The sequence below is a fragment of the Cyanistes caeruleus genome, chromosome Z (assembly GCF_971803275.1).
Source record: "Cyanistes caeruleus chromosome Z, bCyaCae1.hap1.1, whole genome shotgun sequence".
NCBI classification, from domain to species: Eukaryota; Metazoa; Chordata; class Aves; order Passeriformes; family Paridae; genus Cyanistes; species Cyanistes caeruleus.
In genome coordinates, this window is record NC_141732.1 from 53,533,646 (window position 1) to 53,554,676 (window position 21,031).

Genomic DNA, 21,031 nt, shown 5'->3' on the forward strand with positions numbered 1-21,031 from the left:
CTTTTACTACCTGGATAAAACATACAGATTACTCCTTTTTCCCAGAGAGACAGAGAGAGAGACAATCAACATGAAGAAGACATCATAAAACCACCAACAACAGTGAGAAAAAGAGTTAAGTTTTAGATGGGGAGAGAATAAGGAGATGCTTTATAAGCTGAAAATATCTTTCTGTTAAAGCTATGGAGATGGACAATAGTAGTTTGAAAAGACTCCTTTAATTCATGACAGAGTATATTGGGAGGAATGGAGTGTTCAAAGTGTGGATTTTGAGCAAAAAGTAGAGTAATTGTGATACAGTGAGGTGCTGGAACAGAGTGAAGCAAAGGTTTGAGGCCTTGAGGGCAATGAGAAAACTGTTTCCAGAGAGATTCACGGAGACAGATGAAGAGGACTTTTGCCTTTGAATAACTTATCCTTAAAATGACATTCCTAGACTCATGGCCCATACACACCTCAGAGTGATGTGAAATGGGAGGAGTGAACTCTGATGACAGATTTCTGGGCAGCTGGCATCAGAGAAATAGAAAACTATAACAGAAATAGTTTTCTTGTGAGAAACTTCATAGATTAGCAAAAGAAGACTGCTGTTTCTCTACAAAGGCTGATGAAAAGACTCTAGCAGGAATTGGGACTGTTTTAACCACCAAAGTTCTAAAGTTTTTCTGTCTCTATGTTGTCATGTCACAAAGGAATGGTCAAGTAGTGGGGGATAAAAGAGTATTCTGTAAGTTTATTCCGGTGTTTTTATTCTTGTAGTTTTGTTAATAAACTTCCTTTATTCCTTTTAAGTTTTAAGCCTGTTTTGCTCTTGTTCTAATCCTTATCTCACAGCAAGAAATAAGTAATTTTTTTAGTTACTGCTTTAAAACCACGACAACAGGTCAAAAGAGAGTAGGAGGAAAAATGATAATGTCAAAGTCACAGTAGGTCATATCTAAATAAAACTTGACATTACAGCAATATACTTTAGGGTAAGAAGGCAAAAAAAAAAAGGAAAAAATAACAGGTAAAAACAATATAAGTAACTTAAAACGATGTTAAGAGACAAAAGAATTCTGGAAAAAAGGCAAAGTACCCACTTCCTCAAAGACTTATAATGAAGTAATTGAAATTCTCATAAGAAACCAGGAGGAAAAAAAATCCTTTCTTTCCTTCTGTTCTGAACAACATCTACTTAATTACTGAAAGTGGCAGACCTCACCTTCCTTTCATCACATCTGAACTGCGTGTAAGACAATCAGAAAAAATCAACTCCACACATAAAACCACATAACCCTTTATAAAAATAAAACATATTTCAGTCTTAAACAACAACTAACCTACTAAATTTGATTCAAAAAAGTGTTTGCTTCTATAGGGGTCCAGTAAGAGGGCTAAGAACTGGAGTTCTATCGTGTATTTGCGAAGATTAAACTGCTAAAAGCTATAGGCTAATGATCTGACACCTTCTTAAACCAAAGCTCTGCAAAACATATCAGAGTTGCAGGTCTTAACACATGATTTTTTAATGAAAAGGAGTCATAGACTTACAAGAAATTAGAGAAACAGAAAGCATTATGTAAGGCAATGAAAGGGAAACCAAAACACACCTCACCCCGCCCCCAAGAATAAAACTGAAGGGATAAGTAACTGAAAGATTGGCTCTAATTCTAAATGTTGCAAATGTATGACACAATATGACATATTTAATTAATCTAAATTTTGAGAATGTTTTTGTGAAGTTAAAAAGAAACCTATCCCGTGAAACTAAACATGGTTCTCATTTGATGTATAAAGTAGGATTAACTATACTATACTACATGTCAGTAGTAACTGGGTAAGTAGTAATAACTTAGCAGCTTTAAGGCTCTTTAGTGCCTGTATCCCAAACAATTTCAGATCAATTACGGTGTAATGTACATGAGAACCACTAGCCTGATCATGATCCTTGCCAGATGCTAAACACCATTCAGGGCAATGCTGAATATTTACTATATAGCTAGTGAGACCTACCTAGTCGCACTAAAACATTTACCCAAACTAGTAACCATCCCATGTACGCTCACTGAACAACATTTCAAAACCATATTCTTAAATTCAAATGCTTAGCTGCTGTATTCGACCAAATACATTACAGACACCAAGAGCACCATGCCACCCCACCTCTCAAAAAACCCCACAGGTATTTCAAGATCATATCATTGCCTTTCTGAAACTTTAACCAAGACATGACTGTGGTACTCCCCCTACAAATCAGATATATTTATATTAAGTGCTCCCCTGCTGCTGCCTTCCTTTGAATGAAAAGTAAACTCTGCACTTTTCCATCCCTCATTCTTTGCCATTCATAGTTCTGAATGGTAACTTGCACCATTCACTGGCAGGACACAGAGATCATGCATATTTTTCAAGAAAATGAGCTTCACTTTCTTACCCCTTCCCCTTAAGAACTAGCCAGAACTTAAGAACCTTCCCCTTAAGAATGAAGCTACACTTTGAGCATTTGCTACACTTAATGCTCAGCAATTATAAAACAGAGCAAATCCCTTTATTAAATAGTGTCTTGAAAATTGTCCACAAAAATGTGACAAAAGCCAAGATGCCAGAAACTTGTCTTTTCATGTAATTCTTACCACCACTATTAACTGCAGGGCCCTTTCAATGATGATAACTGCAGCACTTGAATGTTTTCTCTAGAAACAATGAAAATCAAAAAACTGGAGGAATAAAAGTCTTCTGCTGAAGTCTAGATATGTTAACAACTGCAAAAACTTAGAAGAAATGTATTTTTCAACACAAGTAAAATCATAAAAGCCATTCACAACAGGTACTGAAAATCCTCCCTCAGATTTTTGCAGTGCATTAACCATGCCATCAGCTCAGTCAATGAGGAATTAGAAGATAGTGACTCAGACATAATTAATCAGAATTTTCTCTGCTTTGCTCCTCCATCAAATAGATTTTCTGTACTATTGCAATGACAAATATTTATTTATTAATAAATAAATAACTCTTTCCAAGTTATTTATTTATTACATGAGGCTAAAGAAAGGAGCCTTGTCACACTATGCAGTCAAGTAACATCATGAAAGACTACAACACAGCGTAAGCTTGTACTTCGAACTTCTGCTTCAAGCCTAAAAAAATGTAGATTCTTGTTTTCCTCATTATGATTTTAAAGCTTCACATCCAGACAAGTCTCAATTCATTTGTCCTGAAGCAGCTAAGAAAATAGAGTATTTCTGTATCTCCTTCTTTGTTGGCACTAGAACTCTTTCTCACATACAGTGTATTTTTATAAGGTAATGTAGGTAATGTCCCTCTTCTAAGAAAAACTAAAAAACAGGGAGTGTAAATCACAAGCCATGACAATACTATGAAATGTGAAAGCCATGCAAAGTCTGCAATAGAAAAACTGTCATATGAAACTCTCAATTCAAGCATGTAATTAGATGTAAAAAGATGAAAGCAATTAGTTGAATGATTAAAAACAGTTTAAAACAACTCAAATTTTCTACATAAAAAAATGTACTACTACATTTAGTTCTTAAACTAAAAATTACTACAAATTAGTTCTTAAACAAGTGGAAGTAAACTATTTAAAACTTATGTAGTCTTGTGTATAGCAGATGGAAATTTGCTTGCCTTTTATGACATAAAAATAGTATCTTGTATTCATCATTCATACCAACTGGAGGCTTACCAAACCCTTAATATCACATTCACTATCCTGTCAACAAAAGGCTTTCTGAATAGTCAATCAAAGCTTATATTTCTTTTCCTGGAAAAACAGAATTGCCCAGAGTTCTGATTAATTGATTCCCCAGCTAGCAGGGGAGAGCAGAAGGCTGCATGTTCTGGGTAGCTTTTCAGGTTATCACCTAAGGATGACAAACAAAAACCAAACAACAACACTACCTCACAAAAACAAGCAAACATACACACACATACACACACCCAAAACCAAACAACCCACCAAACAAAAAAAAAACCACACAAAAAAAAAAACCAAAAACAAACAAAAAACCCTCCAAAACAAAACAAAAAACCAAAAAAAGCCCCACCCTCAGTGAACAATTATACTCAATGATAACTCTGAGCCATGCCAATTCCGGAAATTCAGCATGTTAGGAAAAAATCTGCCTAGAATTCCCTTGTTAGCATCCCATCTTTTTAGAATCTCTTCAGTAGCATAGAAGTAGAAGTATTACAAATCATCACATTATGCAATGTAGTTGACTCCTTTGAAAACATTTAATTGACTGCAAACGCTGCTACCACTTGTTACATTAAATGCTTTGAAATACTGTTTTTACTTAGTTGTAATTAAAAATTCTCTGCAATTTTATGATTTTCCAAGAGAGACCAATATTTTTCAAGTGTAGTCCATAGAACTTCCAAAACATTTGCAATTCAGATGGGTAAGAATTAAAATGAAGACACACCTAACAAAATGATTCTGCAACCTCTAGAACAATTTCTCTGACACGTTTGATTTCCATTGTCAGTTAGTTCCTCTAATATCACTTTCCCCCTCAGGCTGAGAGCAATACTTTTTCTTCAATTTGGTGTGACATTTCTAATATTTTACTTGGCGATTAACTAGCTAAAATGCAAGAACTGAACTATGAGTGACTCATCAATTTAAATTTGATTGCAAGACAACTTTTTTATTTTTGCATTTCTGTTTGGAAAATAGTCACTTTTACATACAGTTTTCCTTATAAAAAACAATCCCATAAAAAATGTGTATATTTATTTAATTTTTCCCAAACCAGGAAACTGTTTTTAAATAAAGTTTAAAAAAAAGGTTGAATTTTTGCACCTATGTATCAAACTGGCAGAATAATATTTGGACAAACTAATATTTTTATAGCCAATATACATACCAGATACAACAGTTCTAATGTCAAATTAGCAGCAACTGGAAAATCTTCAATTGTTTGAACTGTCTGAAAGGTGCATAACAAGACTCTCTCTGACTACTGATATTGCCTAGATCCAGTCCTGCTTACCACCAACAGCAGTCATAACTGGATGTAATCAGCTCTGCTATCAAAAGATCTATCAGTTTTTCAGATCACAAAATTCATTAAAAATTACCAAATTTGTTATATTTCATTGCTTTCATTGTTATATTTTATTGCTTACTACCCAAATCACTCCCTTTCTGAATGAAGTATTCTGACTCATAGCTTACTCCTGAAAGATGAGTCTTGCCAACATAAACATTATTTGACTGCATCGAGACATATGTGCTCTGCTGCACAACCACAAAATCCTCTCCAAAAAACCCAGAAACAAACAAAAAAAAAAACTAGTAAGAAGAAATGCCTCATAATTTAAGCACTAATAGTTGTTATGAAAGAGAAAAAAGAACAAAAAGATGGTCACTTCCACTCCCAGAGACTATAGGAATGAATCTGTTTTGTTAAAAAATTCAATGCACTTTTGCAGAGAAATAAAGATGCATGCTTGAATTGTTTTACTACAGATTTCAGCCCTGTATGCTAGACTCTGGGTAAATGCAGCAATTCAAAGGCACTCTTAGGTATCAATGTATTATTTATTCATTTAATATATACCACCATGTTATTTACACACTTTATTTCCTAAACTATTACAAAGAGCATTAACCACACACAGAAGCATTCATGTTATATCTAATAGAACAGTTTCCTTCTGCAAAGTGATTAAGCATGTATAATATATGCATAACTTCCAAGACCAATCTGCCTTGCAGGGCTGCATCAGGAAGTAATTCAGGCTATTTACAGCTCCTGCTATGATTTAACTATTCAAACTGTATCTCAGCTCAATGAAAGAACACTTTCAGTTACAGGATGGTATGCCCTTAAATTATTTGAAAAAATATGGCAGTCACCCAGTTCAGCTTCACAACCATTCTAATGGGAACAGTTTTACAGTCAGGTGCTAATTACTTCTGAAAGAATAGAGAAATTAGCATTTCAGTCTAAATGCCACCATTTTGATGACCTTTGGATTGTTAAAAACTTTCTTGTATGAAGCTGGATTTCAGTGCTTCATTAGATAAACTGTTAGGTATATACTTACCACAGGCTTTACAGGCAACAGCACAAATCTCTTCTGCAACGTATTCTCCAGCTGAAAATTGAAGGTAATCTCCTTCTGTCTTCCCAGGAGAATGATAAAGGTACACTTGAAGCAGTGGTTCTGTCTGCTTGGGTGCACTGCTATTCCCACGGATGTCACCATTCTGGTGGACAGTAGAAGTGGCTGCACTTTCCATATTTGTCATTGTAAGACAAGCCATAGTTTGTTTTCGTTCTGTTCAGAGCATCTGCCTGAAAGATATGTCAGAAATATTTCTTGACTAACTGTACTTGGTTTCATTTGTAATATTCGTATTTAGTTACAGTACTGTTCTGACACTGAAAAAGCATGAAAACTTGAAGACAAGAGAATAGTTTAGGTGGTTTATGAAAAGCTAAGTTTGTCTTTGATTTACTACATAGCCCTAGAGGAAAAATAACTGACAGTATTACAGGAAAAACCAAAATACTAAGTGGGAGTCCAGCTACAGCGTTATCACTTATTGCAGGATCTTATACAGCATGTGCTCACCTGCAACATGCTAATTAAACCTGAAAGCCAAAAGAATTGCTTTAATGACATCTGTACAACTAATTTTATTCCAAATTTAAACTTAGAAGACAAAATAACTAGTTGGGTCATAAACTAGTACTGATGAAGAGAAGGACAGAAATAGTGCTTTCAGCTGAGTTTTCACTGTTAGCAGACACTTTAAAACACAAGTGCTAACTGAGATGAGAATCTAACAGACCTGACTTTTACCTAGGAATGGGAGATCTTCCATGACCACCTTCGTTCAGAAAAAATCATTTAATCTGTTCTCAAAATAACAATCCTCTCTGATAAATGTAATCAAAGAAAATAAGACTAATAATGTAATAAATAACCACAGATATATCTGATAATAAAAAAAAAGGCTTTAAAATGTGAGATTAGACAGCATATTCCAAAAGCCAGTGGAAGAATGTCTTTGCTTCTCTGTGACTGCATCATAATTTTAATTGGCATAACCCATGCTTAAGACAAAATCTTAGATCACAAAAAAGAGCTTGCTTTTATTGAAAGTGATTTCAAGTAGCTACCACCTGGAATTCTGCATTTCGTATTCTGAAAATGCAGAATAGGTCTAAACAAGACAATTATAAAGATTTGATTTTTTAGAATCAAAGAATGGTTTGGGCCACAATAAGGTCACCCTGATGTCTCCTTCTCTTTGAGCTGAACAACCCCAGTCCTTTCTCATGGGAGAGGCACTCCAGCCCTCTGATAGTTTCTGTGACCCTCCTCTGGACTCACTTGTCTGGTCCATGTCTTTCCTGTGCCAGGAGCCCCGGACCTGGACACAGGACCCCAGGTGTGGTCTTATAAAAGCATAGCAGAGGAGAAGAGGAGAATCACACTCCTTGATCTGCTGGCAATGCTTCTTTTTATATGATGAAATTGGTTTTCTGGGGTGCAAGTACACATTGTCAGCTCACATCTCATTTGTTATCTGCCAGATCCCGAAGTCCTCATCCACAGGGCTGCTCACAAGCCCATTCATCCTCCAGCCTGTACTGATCCTGAAGATTGCTCTATCCCAGATGCAAGACCAGGTGCACTTGGCCTTGTTGAACTTCATGAGTTTCCCATGGACTCACTTCTCAAGTCTGCCAAGGTGCCCCTTCCCTCAATCCCTTCAGCTGCGCTAGTCAGCTTGGTGTCATTCCCAAACTCACTAAGGGTCTGCATGTTACTGCTGAAGATATTGCATGGTTAATAAATATACTGTATTTGAAAATGTAAATGTTTAAGCTAAAAATATGTTTATTGTTTTGCATAGACATATGGCTGATACATTCTTAGTGCATTACTTTCATCAGCTTTTGTTTGTATTGAACTATATTGTTTTATCATAAAAGAGCTGTTTGGAATATGTTTTGGGTTTTTTTTCTTAATTGTCTGTTCCTAACTACAATTACTTAAGAAAGGATGAGTGTAGGAATATTCATTAATGTGGGCTAAAGATTATGTGTGCTATGGAAATCACAACAGTTATATCAACAGGAAAAAAAGGCTGAACATCTGAAATAAGGAAAATATTAACTTAATGAGTGATGAGATGACAAAAATATTCAGTTACATGTACAAGAGGATAAAACCATGTTACCATTACACTAATTTTGGGGGAAAGACAAAAAAGACACCATCACCAAGTGAAAAATGTATCCTTTTACTTCCCAAACACAAAGAACCAGGGTATTATAGAAATATAACAAGGAATGTCTAGATGCAAATGTCATTCACTACATTCCTTAAGTTCTTACATAGGGGATATGTGGATTCCCTAGGCCTCATTTACTGAGGCAGCCTCCTTTAGCTGAGAAGATATGTGCTTTTAGCTCCAAAGGTAGCACAGGTAACAAGTACGTGTTCAGCTAAGGGGAAAAAAGCCTCCCTCTTAACTCAACAAGGAATTACTGTTTTTCAGAAGAAAATAACCACCACATGACTATAAACATTATATTTAAAAGATTTTCACTACTTCTGTCAACATTATGCAAGATGTAATGTTTGCTCTCTACAACCTGCTTTTATAAAGTATTCACAGCTTTAACTGACTTTTAACCTGCTTTAATCTCCACAGGGGGCTGTCTTTAATTACCTATAGTAGTTTCCCTAAAATACTCCAATATTAACCCTCTGTTTATTCAAACCTTGACCTGGGCTGACAGATCTTTTCATCTTGGTCACTTGGCTTTATGTCTATCCAATAGTGAATGGAAATAAAATTTGTAGACTTAACTGAAAACCTGTCCAATTTCAGTGTATTAAACACTTGTGTTTGTGCCTGCCTCTCCTTCATAAAGTCTGTGTATTTACACCATATTTGTCCTTTCAAAAAACTCCCATCATTCCCTCTTTGTTTCTGTATTGTAAAACTCAATAAACCAAGAAAGGGATCTTGCTTAATCACACCTAAAAATGTGAAATAGCAATAAAATTTAGTAAAAAATGCAAAGTAAATACTGTAACAGAATACTCTGCTCTATTTGTTGCACTAATTTCAAAGATTCCATGTAACAATGTAAAAAAAAATCTCGTGAGATACTATTTGTAAAATTGTGTCATGACCTCAAACTAAATAACTTCCAAGTTTCAAGTTTGTCTTTTATGAAAAAGTTCAGATAAAACAGGTGAAACCAAGAAATATTCCTATATAATTTTCTTCAATGAAAATAGAAAACACATTCCTTTGGCCTCTGTCTTATACATGAAACAAAAGCAGTTATATGGGCAGAGCCTCACATGCAAAGTAACGGAAACACAAGGTCAGCACTCACTGGTGCTGTGAAAAACAAAACAGCTTTCACCTATTTTTCTTAGCAGACAAGTCTCCAATTGGATACACTTGGTTTTCCCTGCTCAGCTCCATTCAGAGACCACTACATTAGCACAACAGAAGCACTAAACATGGCAAAAATAATTCACTGCTGGTGATCTAGTATATTTAAAATATGACCTATTCTTCTGATGGAGTTAAGCATTTTGATACTAAATATACTGGGAGAAAATAGTGAACCTGTTTGCAAAACACACTGAGTGTCATTTTCTGGGGTATACAGGTTTGTTATCATTCTGTAATTCAAAAGAATTTCTGTGTTTCTGTAAAGAATGCAAGTAATTCTTACAGCTGTATGAGAGGATTTAATATATTCAGAATGTAACTATTGCAGATAAGTTATTTGGTACCACAGGTACACAAAAGGTACTTGTGAACAAAAAAGCTATACCAAGACCACACACATCTTAGAGTGGATGTCTGAAATAATGAAGATTCAATTAAAAAAAAATGGCCTAACCAAGTAGGAATAGGATGTCTGAGTCTGAGAAATAAGGATAATGTTTTGGAGATGAAAACTACTGGCTGTAGGACATGTGATTCTGGTACTGATGAACAGATGATTTGATTCAATAGATTTATCTTATGTTCTTAATCCAGATAATATTTTAAGTCATGGCTTCTAAAGCTTTTAAAAGATAAGATTAATTATTAATCATAATTATACATTGCTCTAACCACAATCACCAGTATCTACAATGGAACATGTCTACATACAATCCTCTGTTGACGTTTGTACTGGCAATGCTCCTGAAAATTATTTTCACCAGCCACACTAGGCTGCAGGTTCTTTTTAAGTCAGCCATCAAGGAACTGGTTGATGAGACCGAAAATCATGACTTATGGAAGACATTTCACTAAAATATGGAGGACAAACATACAAAAACGTCCCAGCAATCAACAGCCTTCAAAACATTGCTTTTCAACTTACGGGTTTTTTGGGGGGGCGGGGGGAGGACAGAGAGAGTTTGAGGCAATAGCTGGCTGTTGAAGGGAAGCCTTCTGAGCCAGGGTCTTTAGCCATACCAATGAGAGCATCCTCTCACAACACATAAATCCCCAACAATTAATTACCTTTTTATCACTTGAGAAATCTCTGTACTAAACATGGGAGTGATGAAGCCCTTTAAATAAGCATGTCACAAGCCATCCACTTGCTGCAGGAATCCACAGAAAGTCAGACAAAGCAGGCACAAAGGCAGAGGTGGAACATAATGTATCTGCATTAAAAATACAATATTAAAAAATGTTAATGGCTGTGAACAATACATAATGTATGATTATTGAAGAAATAAAATCTGCATTTAGATAAAGTGATCCCCTCCTGTCTTATTTGCCCGAATTCCTGTCATCTTTGTTAAGAACTTTTTAAATTTAGGATATTTAAAGTACAAAATTTAAAAAAAAAATAAACTACATTTTTTGGTACTGAGACTGCTTCTCAGTTCTAGCAAGAAAGTGATGTAGAAGCCAGATATCTGACTTAAAATGCAATCACCAGTGTTTTTTGCACACAAGATGCTTTTCTTTTCTGTGAATACAGCATCAGTTTAAGAAAACTGTTGATGGCATTACATGGAGAAAATAGAAATTAAAAAGGGAAAGTAATCACAAAAAGAGACATGGTATATTCACTTCATGTTGTAATAATCCCTTCAACAACAACTAATTATGTTTGAAAACTGACAACATTCACTCATTTCAATTCATGCTGAATTTAAGATCAACTGTCTCGTAGCAGGAAGTTTGCTCTCTTTGCACAACACTTCTGTGGTTGCAGGAAACTATTTGAAAGTGCTTAAGCACAACAGCAGTTTCCTGCAGCAGTGAAAAGATATATACATTCCCTTTGTGACCCTCCCAACACAGGAAGGGCCTGATAGAGAATCAAAAATTAATTTTAAAACTGAATAAAGGTGGAGGAATTACAGTGGAAGTTCAAAGGGGGCAGAATTCAGAATGGAGAACTCTTCAAGTTTTATGTTGGATGACTCTTCAGATGGGTATCTCCCTGAACAGGGGTGAAGCCTTCAACACAGCTTCCTCAGTGCCATGTGCTGTGTTGACTGAGTCTGTCATGAATACCGCACTCCCTCCCTTCCTCCCTCCCCAAAAAAGAACCCATCTCAGTGAGCAGTAAGTTCAGCTTCTTTCTCCACCGAAGTCAGACAATGATGGCAATGACTAGCATTTCTCCTCTTGCAATACTAGCTTTAGAGACAATTTTGCCTTGATTTGACAGCTGTGTACTTTGTATGCACCTTCCCCAAATGCATACAGATCATACCAGGGTCTGATCTGAAGGCCAGTACAGTCAGTGCAGGTTTTCCAGGCCTGTGTGGAAATGCCAGAAGGAGAGAGGAAGGATTGTTTGGGGGAGAGCTATCCATCTCTGACCTACTGAGCACACATTCCATGCACACTGATCTGAAAGCACGACCTTCAAACACAGCAGAGAACAACCACTTATTCATGCAGGTTTCAGATCAAGGGGCATTGTGGGTATTCTAATTTATTTTCTATTTTAAAAGTACTGTTCCATGCTCAGAACTGCCTAACGTTTATAATTCTGAGTCAGGCTCCTGACTATAAGCAAAACTGCATGAAGGTTTATCTGTGTTTAATTACATAGTTTTTTCCACAAATCCAGCTGAATAAGGATTGCAACATTTTGAATAGCCCCAGTAACACCACACCTTACCTTTTACAGGCAAAAAAAATCAATAAAGCAGCCTAATAAAGTCTATTCTTCACATGACAAACAAAAATGATTGCTTGCTTATAAAGGAGCAGCTTACAGCCATGAACAAGACACATGGAAACTCATAGATTAAAAACTCCAAGCTGAGCAGGTTTATGTGATATATTTCTTTGTCTCTGCTCAGACAGCCCAGTCCCAAGAAGCACGCAGGGCAGTGAGTGCTGTTTCTGAACACAAACTGTGGCTTCTTCTTTCCCCCCTTCGCTCCTGGAACCAGTCTTAAAAGGTGCAGAACTTAACATCCAGCATACACGGAACAGACGACTGGGGATACAAGCATCATAAAGTCACCCCCCAACACTCCTTCACCCTTTTTTTAAGAGAGAGTCAACTACTTTTTCTCCAGCACAGATTTACTGACATACCATCTACAGGATCTGCATCAAGGCCTTATAAAACTAATCAGTTCACACACTTTCAGACTAAGTCTCATCTGACACAACTTACTATTTCAGAAGCAGAGTTGCTGTACCAATCTCACAGTGCACCATCTTGTCAGTGACCTCACTCCCTTATTTCCTCCTTCCCTCTCCTTGTTCAAGTCTACACCAGCTTACATTTCTGGTAGCTGCAAGGATTTAAATGCCCAATTCCAAAATGAACTTAACAGTCTAATGAATCTCAGTCAAAATAAATTAGCCCATGATCTCCAAGTTGCCACTGTCTGCAAAGAACACAGTACAATATTTGTCATTTTAACAAGCCTTCAGAACTGATACAAATAAAATCAGTGTTTGTGCCTGTGTCACCAACTACTTGGTTTCCTAGTGAAAGAAAGAAGATTCAGCACCACTTTCTATTGACAAGCAAGGCCTTAAATACATAGGCTCTCTCTCAACAACTCAGTATGTTTATTGCCAGTAAACCAAAGATGACAGTGATGTGCACACTTTCCATCTGCTTGTATACACATCCTTCTTTTAAGGAATTTGAGTGCATATCAATAATTAAAGCCTTCCCAAGTTATGGTGAGTAGATGGTATAGCAGGATGCTCTGCCTGGAATGGAATAAACCAACTTGAACAATGCCCTGTTTGCAAAGCTATCTGTAGTGAACTACAGGGGTTGTCATGCTGCTTTTGGTGTTGAATTATGCTAAAACCAGTCTGACTCATTAACACCAAAGTTAAACACCCTGATAGTAAGTTGAAGATGTGGCAGATATGGTAAAGCATCCTTATCTAAAAATGCTAAGGTGACACAGCTGGCCTGGATATGACTGACAGTCAACCGCTTCATACTCAAAGTCCAGTTCCACTTTCAAAGAAGGTTCTTCTAACATATCCCTTCTTGGAGAGTGTGTGTGGAGATTCCTTCCTTGGGTGAGGATCTACTCCTCCTGGTTAAGTGAAGCCGATTTGCCCACAGTTGGTGATATGAGTAAGTAACATCAATCTCTACTTAATTTTTAGGGGGTTTCTTTGCTAGCTTTAATGGAGTTGCTTAAGTATAATTGCTTTGACATAGTACACACTATACTATCTTAATTTTAGGTTCTATATTGAGTAGTAAATACTTTTGATTAAGATCTTTGTGACTAATCACTTATTATAGTAAAGAATTCATTTTTTATAAATATATCTGGTTTGCCTCCCTTAATTCTGTGGGACAAGGCTGTACAAAGGTTCAATCACAATCCCACAATTTCTTAGACCTAGAAGTATTAGTTTGGCACCAAGATTGGATCCAGCCACACCAGGCTCCTCTTTGAGGAGTTTAGAAGGCAAGGGGGTCCCTTTTGCACCTTGTGACTCAGTGGAAGCTTTTCTAATTAACTTTGTCTGAGGGTCTCACTGTACCTGTGACAGGAGATAAAGATTGCAGCAAAGTATCAAAAAAAGTGCTAACAAATCTTACATTAGTTGGTAGTAATAGAACATTACACAGTTCTAAAGGGTATATATCTTATTCCAAGACTATTAAAATAAAATTTGTACCTCAAAATCCAAGCTTAGACCAAGAAAAAAAGTCAGTCAGCTTCCCGCTTGCCATTATTTTGGCTAGTTTGTTTGATTTATGCTTACTATGTATACTTAATATTTAATCATAGTCTTTGCAGTTCAGTGTGAATACACAGACAAATGGAGCACAATTAAGCTTGCCCATAATATGTGCTTAACATGGCTTGTTAGGCTATCAAAAGTTTAAAATCTTATGGTGATAACAATAGTTTTCATATTCTGCATATAAAACATGTGGTATCCTTGCAAATCTGGTCTGATTTTTTTTCATGTATGCAAACTTGCATACATAAAAAAACTTGGGTTGCTTTAAACATACATAAAAAATTTGGGTTGCTTTAAAAACAAAAGTATAGTAAATTCAAGGAACCAAATGCATACACTATTCTGACAGCCAATAAAGTACTGTATTCTTAAAATATCATCTCATACAGAATGACAGTACATTTTAATGGACCAACCAGAGGTTCTGAAGTCTTTGTTCAGTCAGAATATGCCACATTAGTGAGAATTTAAAAAAAATTCACAGCAACAGATTCATATATTTCCAACAGATATTCATAAGAAAATATTCTCCTGAAAAATATTCTCTTTGTCAAAATATTCAACAATACTTCTAAAAATACTAAGCAATCTGGAAAATTGGAAATTTTTTTTCCATTATTTGGATAACAGGTGCCAAGTCAATAAATAAATTTATATTAAATAAATATAAACAAGTATTAAATAAATTTAAGTAAATAAATAAATTGAGCTTTAAATGCACCATCTTCTGCATTAAAACTCTGTTGTCTTTTCTGAGGTAATACTTATTCTGACCTTAAAAACAGCTTTCGCAAAAACATAAACCATTCTCCTAAAGCATATTCAAATATGTTTAGTGAACAGGGAGTGCAACTTCAGTTTTCATGGTCATTTTTATAATATGTTCTGCCTATTGTTGCCCTGCTGCGAGGCAAAGCCACACAAGAAAACAACTGCTCCTACAAGATGCAAGCCTAAAAAGCTGAGTAACTCCAAAGGAGTTTTTCTGTTTTATCAGGTGTATGTTAATAGCACACAAGAATTTTTAATACTCCAATATTTGAATGCATGTGGCAGCAAGCAAATAGTTAAGGAAGGTGACAGATTAACATATCAATGACAAAACATGCCAAAAAAATAAAAAAAAAGGTAAGCAAAGATAACATTTGCTTAGAATTTTCACTTGGAAAACCACTACCAGTATCCACAATTCAGTCCATGAACATCTGCGTTAGAAAAGAGTAATGGTCCTGGCCTGATCTGCTTACATGACACACAGGGACTAAGTGGATAGAAGCTGCAAACAGGAGGATTATCACCTTTCCATTCTGATTAGAAATTTAAAAATTGTGATTTCTAAGTTCTTCACAACAGAATTAAGTAATCACTGTACTTACTGCAGGAAGAAAACTACCTGGCACTTCTGTCAAAAAAATGAATGAACACCACAGTCATGTAGAAGCCTCAACACCACAGTAACCTGCCAAGTAGAAAAGTTACCAGAGAAGTAATCAAATCAAAGACCTGCCCAGAAGCAACAGCTCTGTTTAGGTTCCATTAGAATTTTGGAAAAAGTTGGTCCATATCTGCAAAACATTTCAGTTTCACCATGGTGATAAATTTCAGCAAAGTCTATTTCATCAGAAATATTCCAAGCAATTCGAAAGTTGCCCAATCATTTGGCACAGATTATGTCCCAAGTTAATGGCATCTAAGGGTCCTTAGTCCATTCAGAGCCACCATTATCTGCACACCTTTATATACACAGAAGACATAGGAAAAATAACAATAACGGCTCAGGAAGACCTTTTCATGAAGTATGTGAAAAATATCACCAATTTACCTTTATTCCTTTACATGTCTCCCAAATTCTTTTAAAGTGATGCAATAAAAGATGACAACACCAAAATTAGGACTAAGTGATATTTTCACAAGTATTCCACATCATACTACATTTTTTTTTTATTAACTGTGCTGAAAACTGAGTACTGTTTATACCTCAGATCATGGAACAAAAATTACTTACTAGAGCACAGGTCTTCCTGAATTGCTTTTTTGATTTATTTCAGAAAGACATTAAATAGGAATTGCCAATGCTCCTGTGTACATGGAAGAAATTAATTCAAAGTGAAAAGCAGAATTGGCTGCTACTGGTCTCATTCTGCCTGGTTGGCTTCTTGTTACAAAAAAATAGTGAACTACTGTTCTCCAGTGAACAATCAAAGCACCAGTTTCTACATAGGAAAATTATAAAGAATATGCATTATGAAGCAGTTAGGATATTATTTTAAAAATTCCATGAAAAAATAACGTTTTGATGTTGAAAAAATAATTCAATAAACCACCAAAGCAGGAAAAAAAGTATTTTTGTATTAAAAGGCATTTTTGTTAAAAATCCTGTCTTGGGGCAAAACCCCTCAACAACATTTAGAAAATATCTAAGGCAGTTACAGCTACACTCACAAGTTAAAATAAGTACTAGAAGTGCAAGCAAAAGCAAAAATTACAATAACTAAAGCAGTCTCTGAAATTACCTCACTTTCTTAAATGTTGCAAGAATGAGACAGTCAGGAGGTGATGCTGGAAGACATTTCTGAAGAAAGCTAGTTATTCTTTCCCAAATGCAATTCCTGCTGTCATAACTGAAGACCAATTTGTGAAAACATGAACCAGCACTTGTTACTACAGTACTGCAGGGCCAAAGAATAGCATCAACAGTTGCAAAACATATGTCAGTTTACAGATGCTGTCAAGAACCACTCAGGCTATGCTAAGCTATCAGAAGTCATACACATTTCACGCTGCAGTCAGCGAGTGCTGAAGAGAGGCACGGCAGGCACAGCTGTATCACAATGGAAAAGGTTTCAAACCAGTTACTATTCTCCCAGCCTTCTGTGGCAGGCAGGGATTTCCCAGGTACATTCTGTTTTTAGCAGATTCACTGTGGAATAAATACAACAGAGAAGCTGCCACTTGCAGTAGTCTGGTACTTCTGAAAGATGTCAGACCTACAAAACTCTTTATCCTCTACCACTACAGATGCACTCTGGAGTTCTGAGTCTCTAAAAGATATTATCTTCTAAGCAAATATCATCACAACAGTTTAATCAAGAAGAGTTATTTACTGGCAAAAATTACAAGGTTCTCTTCCTCACAGAAGAAAATGAGTTTCTTACAACAAACATTTCTGTTTCTGAGGAAAACTAGTCGTAACTCTTTCCAGTTATAGCCATTGGCTATTAGCATATATTGCCCTATTTGCATTTGTTCAGGAAGCTTTTTCCAAGACCTGGATTTTAAAAGGTTAAACTCTTTTGAACTTCCTTCTGAATACTGTCATCTCCATTTTCTTGCACTCTTATCTCACTTCCCCAGTCTGGCAACTTCCCTCCTCAGAGCTTAGTAAAACTACTGCCTCTACAGTAACTGACATATGTGTTTACACTGGGCAGAGCTCAAGGAGGCTGAAGAGACAGAATTTTCCTGAGAACCAGGCGCAGAAGATTATGTAGTAGGGGGAAAAGGGCAGTGACATCACTAAGTCTCCTCTAGGCAAGTAGGAGGTAAACAGAAAGAGGAAGAGCTGTTCTAAAGGCAAAAGGTATCAAAACAATGTTTAAAAATATGTTTTCACCTTCATGGTTTATTTTGTGGCTTTTCTCTTTCAACGCAGATTCCATTTAGTAACACAAAAGCAGAAAGAGACAAAAGAAAGAAAAAAAAAGAGGGTAATGAATGATCCTGATTCTAGCCCAAGAATCAAAAGATCTTAAGAAAAAAAATCCATTACTCAAACCTCAAAGACTGGTTAATGAAATTTGCAGTCCCTTAAGTGAGAAATAATTCCATGGAACAGTATCACTAGGTCTCTTCATTCTTAATGAAACGGTGCCTCCAGTTTCAACTCCAGAATATCACAACTGAAACTACTACTCCTTGACACACTTCTAAATATCTACCTTTAAACATTAAGAGTACACTTTTACACTCTGCCATACACAGTAAAGTACCATGGAGAATATGATAATCATAACTCCAACCAGCTCTTCTGCCTACAAAAAGAGAAACCACAGAAAGATCCACTATGTCCTCCACAATGTTATGTTTGAAAGATGTCACTCCTGCTGCTCCCAATTTCATAGATTATTTGGCTTCTTTCCTCTCCAAATTTTCATTACATGACCAAAGCAAAGGGCAAAGTTGTCTTGGACAAGAAAACTGCAATAATAGGCTGAGTGATAAAACATGCGTTACCTTGATTACTGTAACAATTTTTTCTGTGAAAAATATGTGGGGAAAAAAAATCTAGTAAATCTGACAGAGAGACAATCAAAAATGTGAAAACATCTGGATGAAGGAACTACTCCTACACCAGCTACACTATCTGGACAGAATCTGGAAACATGTGCTTCAACAAATTAGCTCTTTGCAGAAATAACTGTCAGCATGTAAACAGGATAACAGTTAAGTCAGAGTGAATCAGCAAACTCTTCCAAACAGCCAAGAGCAATAGATGCCAGTGTCTCCACTGGACTCTCCAGAAATACTTTCTTCAGCCTACTTTGCTTTTTCAGCTTCAGTTAAGAAATTGTATATCAAAAGGTCAGATCCAATGTAAAATTCATTGTACAAATTCCCTCAAGGTGCAGGGGTTTCTAGGGGATTTGGGTGTCACTGCCCTCCTTCCCCCTTGTCTTTGGAAAAGTGCCTAATGTCTTGTAAAGGAAACCAAGCTAGCTCTTTACGATGATGCATCAGCTAAGGGAACCCAGGACACTAATATTATTTACAAACCTTCCTTAAAAAACACCGTCCCCCCCAAAACCCAAGCAAACAGAAACAAACAAACCCCCCAAAAGATTCCCTCAAAAGTCCAACCAAAGGAAAAACCAACACAAACCCATAACACTTCCCTCCCTGCTCTCCAACTTAGATCCTATACAGTTTCAGCAAGGCTATGACTAGCTACTTTTATAAATACTTAAAGAGTCAGGGCCTGGTCACATAATATGAGACAGCAAAAGCATAATGAAGACCATCTGAGACATACAAGAACATACAAGCAACAATCTGAGATATTCAAGCAACTGCTACATAAATATTTGAAATCAAATTATTTCTCTAGAAGTTTGATTAAATACTAAAGTCAAGACCATGTCAATGCATTCACAAGCCTATCAAAGAATGATTCAGAGTTCAGTTACAGTATTAATATAGAAATCAATATTTATATTAATATATAAATATTGTAATTATAGAGAGAGATATAACATACAAATATTGCAGCTTCTTGTTACTCTTCAGTAGAACTGAAGTATTTTTGCAAAAAAACACATTCTATTTTAAAATCCTATGTTAATGCTTCATATTGATGAATAATTTATGACAGCAATGTTGATGTTTTATCTTTACAATTCAGGAGAATGTACTTGCTTGATAGTTTATTTAATGTTTCCTTAAACATCAATGGCCTGTGAGTTCTTCACTTGTCCCCTATCTGCAATACCAGACAGCTTTTGCAAAGATACTACGCTACATGCTTTGCCAAGATCATGTTATCTCTATAAATGCAGATTGTCAGAAAAAAATGCAGGCCAGAAAACCCAGGGCTCTGAAAGTAAACAAAGGTTTTTCATAAAATATACCACTAGCAGAGATTCTGCAGAAGTTTAATAAAAGCAACAAGGAGAAAGAAATGTTAAGACAAACATATCTTCACAATGTAACATTTCAAATAGTCTGTGTTCTCTAGAACATTTAAAAAAAACAAGAGACTGGTGCTTCCCCAAACACTGCAGAAGAGTCAAATTATCATCATGTGTATCCAGTACTTACAGAACTCTGTTTTGAGTACGATTAAGCATTCAATTGTACATTTCACTTTCAAAGAGAAAGAAAATATTCCAATTTAAGATAAACCTAGAACTGCCTATATTCACACTGCCTATCCCTCAGGCTCTGAAACAAGAATGACACAAACCTTTCTTCATGATTCTTGAAACAATATCCTGAAACACAGTAAGAAAATTGCAGAAGGCAAGAGCACGAAAATTGTGCCCCAACAGGCTAAAAAAAAAATTAAAAAATTAAAAAATCACATAAACTACCTGACAGATTCAAGAAATAAAAAATCAAAGTGGAAAAACACAAACTGTGTAAATGGGATATACAATAGCTTTAGAATAAATATGTATTTAAAAACAATTTTTTTTCTCAGAAACAAAAGAGTCAAACTACTGGAAAAAACAATTAAGAAGAAGATTCTGTATTTCTTGAGTTTAAAACACAAAGAGAGTAGATGCACTGTTACATAACAGGTTTTAGAAAATCCTATGTTGCTGAACTAGATGGAGAGAGGAAGAAAGCCCAGATGTAACTGATTGGTCTATGATATATAGAAGATCAGACTGGAAGATACAGTGTTCTTTTCTGGATTTTAAAACATGCTGTTACTGATTGTGCTGTTATCAGTTCCTTTATGACAAGGCATTATAAAATAAAGATTAAGCATTTATAGCACAACAGTGTTTAATAACTGATAAGTTTATAAAAATGTTACACTGCAAGTGAACAATTATTTAACTCCTAAAATTCTTTCTGATGAGAGAAAACTAGAAAAAAAAATCTGAAAATCTGAGAACACTCAGGTCTCTCAGTACATAAGTGAAACTCCAACAAAAGCTTTGCCTCTGAGCCCTGAAGTCTAGGGCTTTCACCCATACTTCAATGTGTTTAGCATTGTGGGAACTCACCCAAACGTTCTGCATATATATGCACCCAGAAATGTGAACCAAGGCACCTTAGTTCTTCCTGCAAGCCCACACTCCAACTCAGCAATCATACTGT

General features: G+C 35.9%; 1 protein-coding gene across 17 annotated transcripts in view; it reads right to left on the reverse strand.

The window, feature by feature from the left end:
* The window catches only part of JAK2 (Janus kinase 2), an 86,654-nt gene that overhangs the window by 40,433 nt on the left and 25,190 nt on the right, over window positions 1-21,031 (reverse strand). For 7 of the 17 annotated variants that reach the window (XM_086867876.1, XM_086867875.1, XM_086867880.1 and 4 more), the window contains 2 exons: window positions 10,514-10,659; window positions 6,058-6,308 (listed from right to left, as the gene is read on the reverse strand). In XM_086867876.1, coding sequence (XP_086724002.1) covers window positions 6,058-6,277 — 220 coding nt within the window. In that variant the 5' untranslated portion in view covers window positions 6,278-6,308; window positions 10,514-10,659. Of the gene's footprint in view, window positions 1-6,057; window positions 6,309-10,513; window positions 10,660-11,726; window positions 11,880-15,582; window positions 15,666-19,460; window positions 19,603-20,937; window positions 21,021-21,031 lie in introns of those variants that run through there. The other 10 variants (XM_086867879.1, XM_023943360.2, XM_023943361.2 and 7 more) reach the window with 8 other exon arrangements.